The 14725-nt window shown below is 41.0% G+C and overlaps 1 protein-coding gene across 11 annotated transcripts in view; it reads left to right on the top strand.

The window, feature by feature from the left end:
• The window catches only part of syne2a (spectrin repeat containing, nuclear envelope 2a), an 83881-nt gene that overhangs the window by 14417 nt on the left and 54739 nt on the right, over positions 1–14725 (top strand). For 10 of the 11 annotated variants that reach the window (XM_071467631.1, XM_071467632.1, XM_071467629.1 and 7 more), the window contains 22 exons: positions 123–278; positions 406–566; positions 1357–1693; positions 2459–2607; positions 3106–3253; positions 3337–4232; positions 4710–4865; positions 4982–5132; positions 5286–5444; positions 5659–5826; positions 5968–6069; positions 6169–6372; positions 7055–7260; positions 8361–8468; positions 9402–9699; positions 10142–10320; positions 10422–10737; positions 11745–11909; positions 12101–12439; positions 12602–12738; positions 13159–13288; positions 14531–14701. In XM_071467631.1, the coding sequence (XP_071323732.1) occupies positions 123–278; positions 406–566; positions 1357–1693; positions 2459–2607; positions 3106–3253; positions 3337–4232; positions 4710–4865; positions 4982–5132; positions 5286–5444; positions 5659–5826; positions 5968–6069; positions 6169–6372; positions 7055–7260; positions 8361–8468; positions 9402–9699; positions 10142–10320; positions 10422–10737; positions 11745–11909; positions 12101–12439; positions 12602–12738; positions 13159–13288; positions 14531–14701 (4836 nt within the window). The remainder of the gene's footprint in view (positions 1–122; positions 279–405; positions 567–1356; positions 1694–2458; positions 2608–3105; positions 3254–3336; positions 4233–4709; positions 4866–4981; positions 5133–5285; positions 5445–5658; positions 5827–5967; positions 6070–6168; positions 6373–7054; positions 7261–8360; positions 8469–9401; positions 9700–10141; positions 10321–10421; positions 10738–11744; positions 11910–12100; positions 12440–12601; positions 12739–13158; positions 13289–14530; positions 14702–14725) is intronic. The other variant, XM_071467639.1, reaches the window with a different exon arrangement.

Raw genomic sequence — 14725 nt, 5'->3', positions numbered from 1 at the left:
TGTTCCAGATTAATCCAATACTTTCCCAGACCTTTAACTCCTGACAACTTAACATAACTAATATTTTCCTCAGAATTTAACCTGAAGCACGTTTCTGCCATTTCTGTTTGTGTCACACTCAGGACGTACGCAGAGAAATGGCTGCCTTCATTCTGTTCCTATGGTCCAAGATCAGAGAAGGAAAGCAGCCATTTTCTGTTGTGCAAAGTGAAAGCCAAACTAACGCTCCCCACGAAGCTACTGACCAGTTTGACCATGACTCTATGCTGCAACAGCAGGTACTTGCATAACCCTGTAACATGACATTAACATCTGACTGCACTGTGTGGCAACCTGTCTGATTTTGGCCAGATAGCCGGAAAGATTTCAGTTTCTCAGAGGTTCACGTTACCACCCACCCAACAGGTCGTCACAGACAGAGCTGCACCTGCCGAAGAGTGGGCTGAATCCCTCCGAGAACTGAGTGAAACAGTGACACCAGGTAAATCATCCTGCCTGGCGACAGAGGAGCTGAAGGAGACAGATGAATCACAGGAAACCAGTGACACAGTGAACCCAGAGCACAGGTATGATGATGCTATAATGCTAAGAAGGAAATAATAAAATCTGCATTTGTCAGTCTGTATTTCCACTATGTCTGCTCTGCTCTGCTCTGCAGCAAAGGTTATTATTTTGCATACCACCTACATTTGTCAGTGTACTGCAGCTTTCTCCGTTGCTGTAAATGAAATTATGATGAAAAAAGATGAAATTTCCTCAACAATGTCACATGATGGATATTTGTGCTGATACAGAAATTGTTTCAAATGAATAATTTTCTTTCTTCTGTATTACTGTGACAAGTGTCATGTGATGAGCCCTTGATTTTCTACAAATAGCCTTGCAGTTATTGAAAGTCCCTCAATTTGACAACATTAACTACGCTCATATTAATTTAACCTTTTGACCTTTGCTTGATGGGAACTCTTTTCCTTCCTTCTGTTCATTTACAAATAAAATTCAGTTCATTTTTCAGATACAAGCTCAGTTTAATAAAAAGAGTTTTCACAGAGCAAGATAAATATTTCATGTGTATCTTATTGATGCTAAAGCCTCTCAGTGGGAGGTAGAACTTTAAACTGCAGAAGCAATGTCAGATTTCAGTTTATCATATTAAAATTTGTACAGAAATAGAACTAAATTTTGTTGCATTAGAATTTATCCTAAAATCAGTTGAATTGAATTGAAGCAGACAGCTTATTCATAACAACTGTCACTCGGTAATCCTTCAAGTCTATTAATCTTAATGAAAAGCCTTTTGTGCTGGTTCTAACTGACTGGTCCTGACCTCCCCCTGTGGAACGTTTCTTAACCCAGCAGGGGACGGCAGCTTGGGGGAAACGCCCCGCTGAGAGCGACTGGCGTGTCAGCTGACGCACGGCCGAGCAGCAGTCTGCCACAGAAACAGAGCGCGGACAGCCCACAACAAGACCTCTCACCTATGGCAGGCTTAGGCTCAGTGCGGCTTCAGCGTGATATCCTGCCACTGTGGTCTCAGGACGCCCCAAATGACAGAAAGGACCACCCGACTCAACACAGAGGCTCCGGCCCCGAGAAAATTCTGAAGTCCTCACTTCGAGCTCATGAGCAGCGACTGAAGGCTCGTTTGCTGCACGTCACAGACAGCAACCAGCAAGCCCGCACTCATGTACAGGTGCCATCAGATCACATGACTGCTTTTCTCATCCCCACGTATTTCAGTACTTTGTGAGCTCCAAGTTGCATTTTCGAAAGTTTGAACAACTTCAAAATCATTTCATGCGATGTAAAAGTAATTTAAATAGCTTATTAAATGTATGTGATCTGGGTGGACGAGGTTTCAGTGAGTGTTACAACCAAAACAAATGCTGGACTCACTGTGAAATTGTTAAAATTTCACATTTAAGTTTTAATTGGTACTTCTTTTTTTTTTTTTTTTTTTACAGTAGTTTGAATTATTGGGACATTATTTGGAACAGTCAGACAGTTACTGTATGTGACCTGCCACACTCTCTGTTACAACCAAACTATGAGACACTTGACGTAAATTATTTGCTTCTAGGAAAGGAGGAGAAAGCTTCAAAGTCACAACTTCTTTTTAGTTTAAATCCTAGAAATCTATATTTCTGCACATTTCTCCTTCTTCATGATGCCGAAGATGTCAACCTTCCAGCCTGAGACTCACTAGAATAAATATGTGTTTTCCTTCTGTTTTTCGTGTTTCGTTTACATAAAAATGTCACCTATGCATGAATGAATGAATTTTAAAAGACACATATTTTCAAAACTTTATTTGCAGAGTCACACTTTTTGTTACCATAGTTACCACTTACAAGGCACAGCACCAGCTGTAGAGCTCTAATCCTCAGTAATTGGATAGGCCTGCCGCTCCATCTTTAACTCTGTTCCTCTGTCACTATGTGTCTCTCCCATCTCCCAGGCGGTTGTCAGGGGCAACACTGTGGAGACCAAGCAGGAGGCAGAGTGGACCATCATCCCAGAGACAGTCGCCCCACTGCAGGAAGAACACCCTGCTGAACAGGAAGTACTGAAGGAGTGGAGAGGCCAACAAATGGGCCTGCAGAACAGGTACAGCACCTCCCAGATTTAATCAACAGTACTCAGTTATCTCTTAAGATAAAGCATATATTTTCCTTGTTGTTGATCTTTCAAAAAAAATCAGTGCAGAATCATCATTCAGAGTGTAAACGTGAGAGATGAGTTTAAAGCTCCACCTTGACCTTGAAAAGGTCAAGGCACTTTAAGGTCTATTTAGGAGCCGTTCAGAAGTTTCATCTTCATCCGCAGATGATGTTTTCTCAGTTGTCATGGAAACATTGAAATTATGTTAAAATTTCAATTTTCTTTGAGCATTGTTTAGCACTCCTCATCTGTGTTGGCTCCAAAGTTGAGTTTCAAAGTTTATTCTTGACCTTGGAAACAACTCACTCAAGGTCCATTTAGTAGTTACTCTGGAGCTTTCAATTGCATTACACAATCTTCATCAGCAGATGGAATTAACACTTTTTAGTACCATAGATAGTAATTACTCATTCTAACAGTAGCTTTTACTTTGGATTGTGTCAGGATGAGGTCTCTTGAGGGTACTGCTGACCTGGAGGCTGCACATGATACGATGACGCTGATCACACAAAAACTGGACAACAACATCCAACAGTCTGTGGACGTCTCCTCTTTCAACTTGGCCAACCATAGTCTGCAATCTGACTTAAAGGTATATCTTTGCTTTGTTCAGAAAATAAAACTTAAATTCTGAGAGAGAAATATGCAAAGTTTAATCCCTGATGTGTTACCCAGGAGATGGACGACAGGCTGCAGTCTGAAATGAGAAAACTAACAAAACAAAGCAGCGAAGAGGAAAGACAACAACCAGAAGCCACATCCCTCCACCAGGCTTTCCACAACAGTGCCAGTCACCTCAAGCAGCTCAGACAGCAGCTGGAGAAGGTTCAGTCAGCTGCCCAGGCTGTGGATCACTTCCTGGACACAGCGAGGGAAGTCAAGGCTCTGCTGGCAAACCAGGAAGCCAGCAGGCAGCAAAATGAGGCGGATTGGGAACAGGACAGGCATTCTTGGCAGACAGAAATGCAGCAGAGTTTGCAGACGGCTGCGGAACAATGTGATAGTGCTGACAGCAATTTAAAGGCAGCAGGAATGACTCTGGCCATGGATGGCACAACTGTGACATGCCAGGATGTGGTGACATCATTGTCTGAGCACGTTGTGGATGTGGAGAAAAAGCTGATGAGAGCCAAAGGGCAAGGGGAGAGCAAAGATGAGGAGAATCCAATAGCAAAAGAACAAATGGAGAAGAATCAAGAACTGAATCCTGTGGAGATACGCCAGACAAAGGCTTGGGATGATTCACCACAGCAGGGAGGAGCACAGGAGCAGGAGCACCTCCCTCTAGGTGGGGCCGAAGAGGAGTCAGGGTTGGAGGCCAAAAGGAGGAGACTGGAAGGAGAGAATGACACAAAGACACAAAGGGAGGAAGAGCACAAGGCTCTGGCTTGCAGTTCTGATGGGGATGGCGCTGTCCAGAGAGGAAGAAGCAGCCAAATTAAGCAAGAGGGAGAGGAGAAGAAGAGCATGGTCCAGAGGAGAGCCGCCTTGTTAGGAGCACTGAGGGAGATGAGGGGAGCAGCTGAGCATGTGGGGCTGCACGAGCTCACCCTGCCTGCTCTGCAGCAGAGGTACAGCATTGATCTGGATCAATAAATGACTTTTTTCTTTTCATTCTAACCTCTCTGTTTCCTCTCTGTGGGTGGAATATCAGATGTTTACTACATCACACACAGAAGACTGTGTTAAGTAACTAAACTAATAGAGAATAATTTTAGGTATTTGGATTCTTTGGGATATTGACTAGAGTCTGGTGTAGTTGTCCACCTATTTGCATTTTTAAGAGGTTTAAGAGGATGTCAAAACAAAACAAAAAAAATGTTCATTATATGTCTAGCTCATAGTATAAAACTGCAACTAAAGGAGAATCACCAATTAAATGTGTACACAGGCCAAACATTGGTATTCCACACATCAGGAGATAATAGTAACTCCTCACGAGTGCTGTTTTCTCACAGTGTCAATAGTCTCCATTCATCCATAACCTCTCTATTTAGCCGCTGTGCACTGATGACCCAGCACACTAACAATGGTTTGTTCCTCTTCAGGACACGAGCTTTGACAGAGCTGGAAAGTCGTGTTGCCGGCCTCCTCTGTGAGCGGCAGCACATACAAGATGCATCTTCATCAGGATTCTACGATGTGAGCCAGAGCAGCGAGGTGGAGGACGAGTGGAAGGAGACAACAAAAGCTGTAACTGAACGGTAAAGACCAGAGGAGCACTCACAACGATGAATGATTATTAAAGAAGCTTCTGTCTCTCATGCAAATTCTGTTTATTTGGTGTGTATGTGTGTGGTGTGTTACGGATCCCATACAGGCTGGAGCAGTGTCGTGTCCTAACTGAGCTGCTGAAGAGGTTTCAGAGCATTCGTGGTGAGCTGACTGGGACACTGCAGAGGGCAGAAAGCACCATCAGTGAACAAGCCTCCTACATGGGGAAAGACAACCTGCAGAGATTCCACACTAAGGTATAACAAAGTTTTTTGGAGTTTGGCCCACAAGTAAAGTATAGAAAACATACAGTAGACATCAAACCATCCTTTCATCTCAATTAGATCGTCGGATTAGGCTCTTTGTGCTGACACTCAAATACAAATGTGTGTGTATGTGTGCTCACTCAGGTTCAGGAAAGAAAGGCAGAGCTGAACAGCCTTGGGGACAGCATAGAGGAGGTCCGCAGTGTCTGCAGGCAGCTTCACTCTCACCTACGTCAGATACCAGAATGCACCGTCATCCTGTTTGAGAGCGAAGCTGATGCTCTGATGGACAGCTGGCTGGATGTGAGTTTAGTCGCTTTATGTATAATGGGAATAATATTCTGTCAAACCTCTTTTCTTGCAGGTTATTGTGTTATGAGTGTATTTCACCAGCATAAAACCCACTGTTATTAAAGCAGAATTTACTACCCCCTTTGTTTTATGTGTGGATGATCACATATATGTGAATAATGAAATAATTGAGTGATAGTGTTCATTACAATTCACGCTCTTGCAGATATCAGAAAGAACAGATTCCCACCTTGAAAACCTGCACCTCGGTCTGACTCTGTGGGATGGAGTCCTCCAGCTGGGAGAAGAGGTGGAGAGCTGGACTGCAAATAAACTAGCAGTGTTTGCTCAGTCTCCATCCTTTCAGTCAGAGAATGACATCAAGACACTGCAGGTGAAACTAGGATTTGTTTTTATAGTTCTGTAACTATACACACCTTTCAGACTTCTCAGGTGTGTCTTATGGGAAGCTAAATGATCTCTAGGTCTCTACAGCTGCTGTGAATAATGATAACCTCCCTTTCTCTGTCTCAAGGACGAGATTGAGGCCCAGGAGAAGAGTGTGGAGCGTTTCCACCAGAGAACCATGGAGATTCAGTCGCTGCTTCAAAGCACAGAGCCCCCACTGGAGCTGCAGGTAGAGCATGTAGCTTTTACGTGCTTGTCAGAGACACACATACATGGAGCCACAGTGTCTTGTCAGCGCAGGTCTGTTGGTTAATTTTGTTTTGCCTAGGTGGCGGAGACCCAGATGAGGAAGAAGATAGAGCAGCTGAAGGAGCTTGGCTCCGAGGCTGAGGATGTTTACAGGCAGATGGTGGCTGCTGAGGGACAAATTACTGCCAGGATGGCCGAGTGCTTCATGTCCCTCCAAAAGATTCAGGACTCCCTCCTTGCTCTCAGTGGCTCAGATGTTGCAACAGTCCTTGCAAAACTGAAAGTAAGCTCTAAGATGCAGTTAGAATTAGATTAGAATTAAAAATTAGAATATATATTTTTTTTAGAAATATTTGTGATCTTTTTTAAAATGTATTATTCCACATAGGTTTGTGTCAGGGTTATTTAAGATGTATCAAGGGAGAGTTTTTATGTATAAATACTCATCTAGATCAACACAAATCATGTTGCTCTGAAGCACTATGTAACTTTATACTTTCACTGCACCAAGTGGCATCAGGACGAATTAGAATTTAAAGGTTTAAACGAGCGACTTAATGCAAACAAACCAACATTTCACATTGTTCGTTTGTATGTGGAGAAGATTTCCCATAATGACATGGGCTCAGTTTTGGGCCAGTGGAGTGAACCTAGATATTTAAATTCTTGCCTAATGCACTTTAAAGCATCCTTGTGAAAAATTAGAAAATATGTGACTTAACTGCTTCCTCAGAGGTATCACAAAACACTGTCCCAGAGAGGAATGCACATTGGACACTGAGATGATTGGAGTGAAAGCAACATAGACTACACCTGTTTTCACCAGTGGTTCCAAACTCTGCAGAATGATTTTAATAGATGCAATGATCACCTAAAATTCTGCACATAGTAGCTTTAAAGTCGGGACAATGATAACTGAGGATTTAAAACACTAATCATTAACACTAATTTAATTTCCTCTACAGGATCAGTGTCGGCAACTCCAGACCCAGGATGAGCAGGCAGAGAGTTTGCAGGAGGATCTGCGTGTCCTGACCAACATAGCCAGTCCTGATAGCCTAAAGAGTCTGTCTGCAGACGGGATTCAGCTGCAGGAGAAAGTCAGAAACGCCCACCAGCTCTTCTCTGAGGTGGAGGAACAGACTCAGAGGAATATCCAGGATCTTGACAGGTAACAGATGAAATGCATAGAAGCTGAAAGTTCACTTTTCAGTTGAGCTTCTTATGTGATGTGTACAGATTTACACATCTGAAGTGATATATGGCCTCTCAACTATTTGGCACGCATACACACGTCATTCAACACAGCACTTACACATTACAATAAAGGCACAGCAGAGCTGCTCAGCAGGTATTTCTGGAGTTTGTTTAGATGCTTCTCTTTCTTTGTTCAAGAGCTGCTTAAGCACTTGACTGTGTTCCAATGGTTGTCATCAGTGTCATCATCTGCATAAACAACAAACAAACAAACAGGCAAAACCTGAACTGAACGAACAGAGGCTAATGACTCTGCATGACCCCACGTAATAATTTTTAATATTTGTTATTCTAGCCTGATTCAAACTTCTTTTCAGTACATTTTTTTAATCCATTTTCCTTCTCTATAGCGCAACTTGATTTAAAAGCTAAGGTTAACTGTACTGTATGTTTTTGTCATTGTCAACAAACAAAAACACAAACTTCCTCACTGCCCCAGGCTATCTGTTGCACTCAGACCTAAATATCTTGGTTTTAATTGAAGACATAAAACCTTAAAAACATGTCACAAATATTTACTTGGGTTCTTTATTTAAAAAAAGGCAGAGACATTTCCTGAAACAGCTGGGTACTGTAGCTTTTAGCAAATGTTACTCAAACAGGAGTGAACTGTGCATCTGTTAAGGATTCTCTGCAGCTGCAGGTTAGTGGGCTCCTGAGTATTTACAACAGCAGGACAATGACTCAAAATAAACCATTTAATTGTAATGAAGGAACATGTGGCCAGTGCAACAATATGTAAAATAGTGAAAAAAAATGTGTACTATTTATTTTTGTACTGTTTATATGATACACACAAACTGAGTACAAGACATTCACACAAGAGATTCTCTGGAGATTAAAAAAGACAGCAGGACAAGTTCAACTTGTTTTCCTATATGTGTCCTGTGCTCTGTCGGAGAGTCATTTTCTCACCTTGATGTCTGTTTAATCTGCAGTGTTTTGTACATACTGTTCATGAGCGTGACGGTGTCATACACACACTTTTATTCATGCAGTATGTGTGTGTTGTAGGCTGCAAAGGGAGAGCGAGCATTTGGAACAATGGCTGCAGGCCGCTGAGGAAAAAGCAGCAAAGGAGGCGGATCTTAGTCTCCTGCAGGAGGAAGCACTTGAACAAAGGTAAAACTCTGGGTGAAGCCATGCAATGCCCTGTATACCATTATTAAAATCTTGTAGAAATTAAAACTTCATATGCATGGGGCAATATACTTTATACTGTGTGTATTTAGGTCATGACTTTATTTACAAAAACATAAAATACTTTGAAGTGACCTAACATTCCATTAACAAGTCTGTCTGAACATGAATACACACATTATCTAAGATTATTATCCATATTAAATGATGGCAACAGATTTTCTTTCAGAATATATTTATTAGGATGAAATTCCTGATTGCACCAATAATAATATGGAGGCAGATGTGCTCAGTCAGACCCACAAAGCTAAATATAACCTGAGCTGTACACTTCAGAGGAACTAGGTAAAGACATGAGCAGGAGGTCCCCAATTGAATCAAACACACTTGAACAACGTGCAGTTGTTCTGTGTTGTGATGTCGACTAATGCTGCATAGAGAAAATAATGACGGAGGTTGTAAAGCCTGTTATTCTCCAGAGGCGACTGACTCATGCTGAACTACATGACTATATGTTGTCACACAAAAGGTGGAAAATTGTAGACACACACTGTTTGGAGAGATAATGTCTGGAGCACACACTTACAGTCAGTAAGTAAAGCTTTTAATAAGATGCAACACACACATGGAAGTACAGATATAAACATGCACTCCAGATTCTATTCATCCTTAAATATGTTGCTTCTATTTGAAACTTAAGTGTAGGCGAATTTATTTTTTATTCTTCTTATGCACTTTGAAGGAGCTACAAGTAGTGACAGATTTTTCCTCTCAACTTACCCCTCACCTTAGTACATTCTCGGTGACCTTGTCCTTACAAATACAAAGCGTCATTTCTGCCCCCTTATTAACATTTGAAAGTGTGAATAAACTGTAGCTTAGCACCAACTCCCCTTTCATTTCTCTCCTCTGCAGGGTGAGGACAGAGCTCCTCAGTCAGCTTGTGTCATCTTTACAAAGCAGCAGCCTTCAGCAATGTGTGCCGGTGGAAGAAAGTAGCAAACTGCTGGAGCGATACCACAACTTCCACACTAACATCCTACATGATGCCAAGGAGAAGCAGTGCTCTCTGAACAGGGACCTCGAGGTGTTTCAGGCTTTGTTGAAGTCCACACAATCCTGGGTTGGAGATCTGAGGCTACTTGTTGACTCTCCACTTGGTGAGAGTCCTGGTATCCAGAGTCCTGTTGAGCAGAAACTTCACCATGCTCAAGTAAGAAAACTTCACGCACTCTTGCTGAGCTGCTCCGTTTCTCTACACACCTCGCAAAAAATATCAACAAATATCTGATCATGATTCATTTGACTTAAGACACAACAAAGGTGTCTTCTCAACTCCTTCATTCTGAATCACATCTGGGCCATGTAATTGTAGTATTTAATTTAATGTAGTTAGTAAAAGGGAGTGTTTACAGTAGTGTGTAATGCAACACCAGGGTGTGGACACACTCATCTGTTTGTTTACATTTCCTACTTAATCCAAAGTTAGGACTGTCTAGTCAGTGTGATGTTACGATGACTCAAACTTTCTGGAAGGGAAGTTTATGTTACAGAGCTGTCTGTTGTACCAGATGAATCTAGGAGATGTTTTTGTCTTTTTTCATGTTGCTGCATTCTGAAGAAGTTATGCAAAGATCTGTGAAAATATATTTCAGGCTGTGGTAAGTGCAACCACATATGGAGAGGCTCGCTTTGAAGAGCTCAGAGTTACTGGAAATAGTCTGAGCCGCAGGCTGTGTGATGGAGATGACTTGAAACAGGAAATTGAGGAAACCATTCAGAAAATAGAGGAGCAGAGGAGGGACCTTCTGCAATCAGTTGAGCCTTATCGCACGTGAGTGGAACAAGTGAATGGCTTTTAAGCAGTAAGATGATTTTAATCAATATGAAAAATGTCATTTCTGGGTTTGAACTTAATCATTTAATCATTTTCAGGGTTCTGCAGGCTGATCCAGAGCTCACCTCCTCCTACCTGGCCAGAAGACAAGAAGTCTGCTGCAGGGTGGAAGAGCTGCAGCGCCAAATTGCTCAGATACCCACTTTATTCCCCTGGCCCGGCACAGCTGAGCGTAGACAAGCCTGCCTTCTAGCCCGTCAACTGTGGGATGAATCTGAATCCCTGCAATTAACTCTTACCAGCCTGGCTGAACAGAGGAGGGATCTGGCTGAGCGAACCAGTGACACCATCTGGAAAGATTCCTCCTGGGCTGAGCTGGACAACTGCTGCTTATCACTGAGGGCAAAGTTGAAGGTAAAACTTTACTTTTCATGTTGAAGTGATAGTTATGGTTCAGAACAGTGATTCCCAATAGGATTAAAATGTTTGTGATTCTGTGCATAGTACAGACCTCTCACCAACCTGAGTCAGTTGTAAAGCCACATGTTCCCACTGAGACTGTATGGAGACTGTTCAGCAAGATGAAATGATTACCTGAGTGTACTTAAGTAATTTGCTGAAAGTATTTGATAAATAAGTTGAAAAGGTAATTGTTTAACAACTGTAATAATTAGCTGAAAATAACAGACATATAGTTACAGTAGCAAGAAGTAATAACCATTTAAATTAGCTAAATGTAATGGACGAATAGCTAAAATAGGTACAGTAGCTGAAAGTAATAAACAGTTGAAGTTAGCTAAAAGTTAAGTAAGTGTTACGGACATACAGTTACAGTAGCTGAAAATAATAAACAGTCTAAATTAGCCAAAGGTTAGCTAAAAGTAATGGACATTTAGTTAAAATAGTAGTAGTAGCTAAAATGTATAAATAAACAGTATAGTTATGGATATATATATAAAATGGATATATAGTTAAAATACAGTAGACAGGTAAAAGAAATAGATAAACAATGGAGAATCAGGCAAAAAAGTTAGTTTAAATTAATGGATAAATGGTAAAATAATTAGTGAAACATAAAAAACAAAGGTTCTAATAGTTAGTTAAAAGTAATGGATAATTTAAATAATTAGCTAATAGTAAGTTGAAATGTGTCAGCTAACACTAATGGCAGAAGTGAGAATGCAAACTGAACTAAATGGACCAAAACACTGGAAATTCAACTGTATGACAAAAAAAAACTATGTCCATTTTAATTAGTGTTAACATCCACTTTAAAATCAATAGAAATAATACATGAGGCATTACAGGTTGGTCAGTGAAGGGACAATTGAGTTCATCTGATGGATATGCAGTTGTTAAAATCACTATAAGTACGTTCAAGCCCTCTGACTGTCTGCTTGGCATAACTCAAATGTCTACAGGATGTGTGTTCCCGCCTCGAGGAAGATGTGAGTAATGAGGAACATTTTGGCCAGTTACTGCAGGACTGCCACCATAAATTGACATCCCTACAGGAAAGGATGTCAGCTTGTCAAGCCCAGAAAGAAAGCTCAGCTGGACCATTCACTGATGTACCAGCTTTGGAGGTGAGGTCCAATAACTAAACTGACCTGGTGAATCATGTACAAGCTCTCACACATTTTATATTTCACATTCTTCTACATTCAAACCATAAAACAGACATTTAAATAAAGGGGATGGAGAATTTCCTAATATTTAGCCACCTACCTGTTTATACGAACAAACGTGTTTATGTAGCACTCTCTCCACTTTACAGGCTTTGCTACAAGAAGTAACAGACATGGAAAAAGACATTTTGCAACTTGTAAGGCTGAACGACTCCATGGCAGACAGCTCCACGGTCGAGGCCCAAGCCAGCCTCTCCCAGCAGGTCAGCATTTTCCAAAACCACAAGAGGGCACTAGACAGCAGCATCAGAGAAAACCTGGCACTGCTCAAGGAAAAGAACAACCAGAGAGTTCAACAGGTGAAGGAAGAAGTCTCATTTGTACAGACAGCTGCGAAAGACCTGGCTGCAAATGTTGGAAATCTGTGTGAGAGCCTTGAAGTTGTACCTGATATCAGCCAGCTCAAACAGCAGTGGTGTAATATACAGGTAACATTAAAAGATCCTTTAAAGTGCTGCTTTATCCCAGATGAGCAGGTTCATCAATAGCTTCATGCTTAATTAATTTCCATGCATCTCCACCGTCTTGAACTTAAAATCTTAGACACCTGACAGTATTTTCAATCACAGAAGCATTTGTTTCTCTCTCAGGACTTTGATACCAGGCTGACAGAGTTGGCTACAAGAGTGTGCAGCCTGCAGAATACAGGAGAATCAAGCATCACACAAGAAAAGCTTCCTGCAGATGTCATTTTGATTGTTGATGGAGTTTCTAAAGACATTGACAGGTGCTTGACCTCATACCTTTCTTTGGCTTGTCTTGTTCTTCAGCTTTATTTATTCTTCCAAATGAAGCTGAAGGTTTCAGAGCTTGTAGAGAGACTGCTGACAGAGTAAGAGACTGATAGAGAAGTCATTTCTAACGTAAGGTTAAAACTCATTCAAAGGTTTACCTGGAAAAGAAGTTTGACAGACAGCAATTCTCTATTTGCAACATAAAGTAAATGGAGTTGATGGGAAATGGGGTTTGAACTTTGATAAACACCTTCAGTATCAATACCACTGTACTGAGACGGAGGCTCTCTGTTGTAGTTAAGACCAAAGAGCCACAGTGCATTTGTAAATGCAACATATATTTTTTTTTATGTTTTAAATATTGTATGAACTATTTTCCTGCTTGTTTGTTCCCTGTCATGTCCAAACTCTAGCCTCAGGTCCATTTCTCTACAAAAGAAGCAGGAGTGTGCAGAAAACACTGCTAACAGGATGAGACATGTCATCAGGCAGCTGCAGCAGTGGAGCCAAACAGTACAAGCTGAATCATCATCACCCAGCCAGGTAATACACATTTTTCTGATTCATATAAAACACAAAGACGTAGCCTACAGAGTCTGATCTGCCACTGCCAATTAAATACATACAACATAGGTTAAAGACAAGCAGTTCCCACAAATGCAGAAAGCCAAAATATCTAATCCTATTAGAGCCTGCACTTTGTGATGATATGAAGACTATTATCTTTTGCCGTATCTGGCTTTGGACAAAAACCCATGATTTTTCAGCCCAGCAGGCTTTTATGTATTTATTTAGAGCTGTTCTTGAAATGCCACAGGTCCATATCTTCTCCTCTGTGTGGTACATGGTGAACATAATAGATAGTCCTCACAGGGAGCATGTGGGCAATTTCAGGAAAGGATTGCTCTTTGGTATTACTGAAGATCATAAACACGTTGTGACTCATTTTTTCCATCAGCCTGACAATCTGCCCCTGCCAAATACTCTTCAAGCTTAAATCCAACTGTGCTTTTCCTGTTTTGCCAGTCATCCTAGTGATGGTCTTACCATATGTACAGTGAATAAACTAATGTGTATGACTCTATGATGATCATTTACTGGTGATAAAATGCTGAATGAGCTGCCTTTACAGCTGGTAAATCTAAGCACATTATCAACTAGGAAAGATTTGGGGTTCGTAGCCTGATTGTTATTTTAGCCATGCTAGCAATGTGACTGTATTTATGATGTGATCACCGGGTCCAGACGGAAATATCTCAACAACTTGTGAAATGTCTCAGTCAACTATTGGATGGATTGCCATGAAATCTGTTACACACAGTCATCTCCCCCATAGGATAAATCCTAATAACATGGTAATCCTTCAAACCATCATCAGACCAATTTAAATTTTTCCTATTCTTTGGTTTATTATTTGCAAAACTAAAGACATTCTCATCAGCTAAAGTGGTACTTTATACAAATTAGAAAATGTTAGCATGCTTATTTGCTGAGCTAAGATGCTGAACATGGTTAACATTATACCTGTTAAACATCAGCATATTAGCATTGTCATTATGAGCATGTTAGCATGCTGACATTAGCATTTAGCTCAAAACACCCCACTGTGCCTGAGTGCAACCTCACAGTGACAAGTGAATTTCAACAAACCAAACTGTTGGATCATTGTTTGTGATGGTTGTTGCGACACCACAAAAACATGACACTTTGTCCTGTTTACATGTCTTATTTATGAAAAGGTTTTCTGACATTTTTTTTTTTGTACATGTGTCTGTGCTCTGATAGGCAGCTCTAGATGAAGGTTTGCAGCTTCAACAATCTCTCCGTGAAGTGCTATCAGGAAAAGATTTTCTTCTAAATTGTTTGGGAACAAAAGTCTCAAAGAAACTGGAGAAAAAAGCTTCAGATGCTCTGAATGAAAGCACACCTGCTCTTGAAACTCTTTCTAAAAGCCTGGTGAGTTTCTTTTCAGTCACAGAA

Source organism: Trachinotus anak, unplaced genomic scaffold (genome assembly GCF_046630095.1).
Source record: "Trachinotus anak isolate AG129_WGS33_773 ecotype Australia unplaced genomic scaffold, CSIRO_AGI_Tana_v1 ptg000031l, whole genome shotgun sequence".
NCBI classification, from domain to species: domain Eukaryota; kingdom Metazoa; phylum Chordata; class Actinopteri; order Carangiformes; family Carangidae; genus Trachinotus; species Trachinotus anak.
Note: the sequence above shows the minus strand (reverse complement) of the source record. Positions and strands in the feature narration are given on the sequence as shown.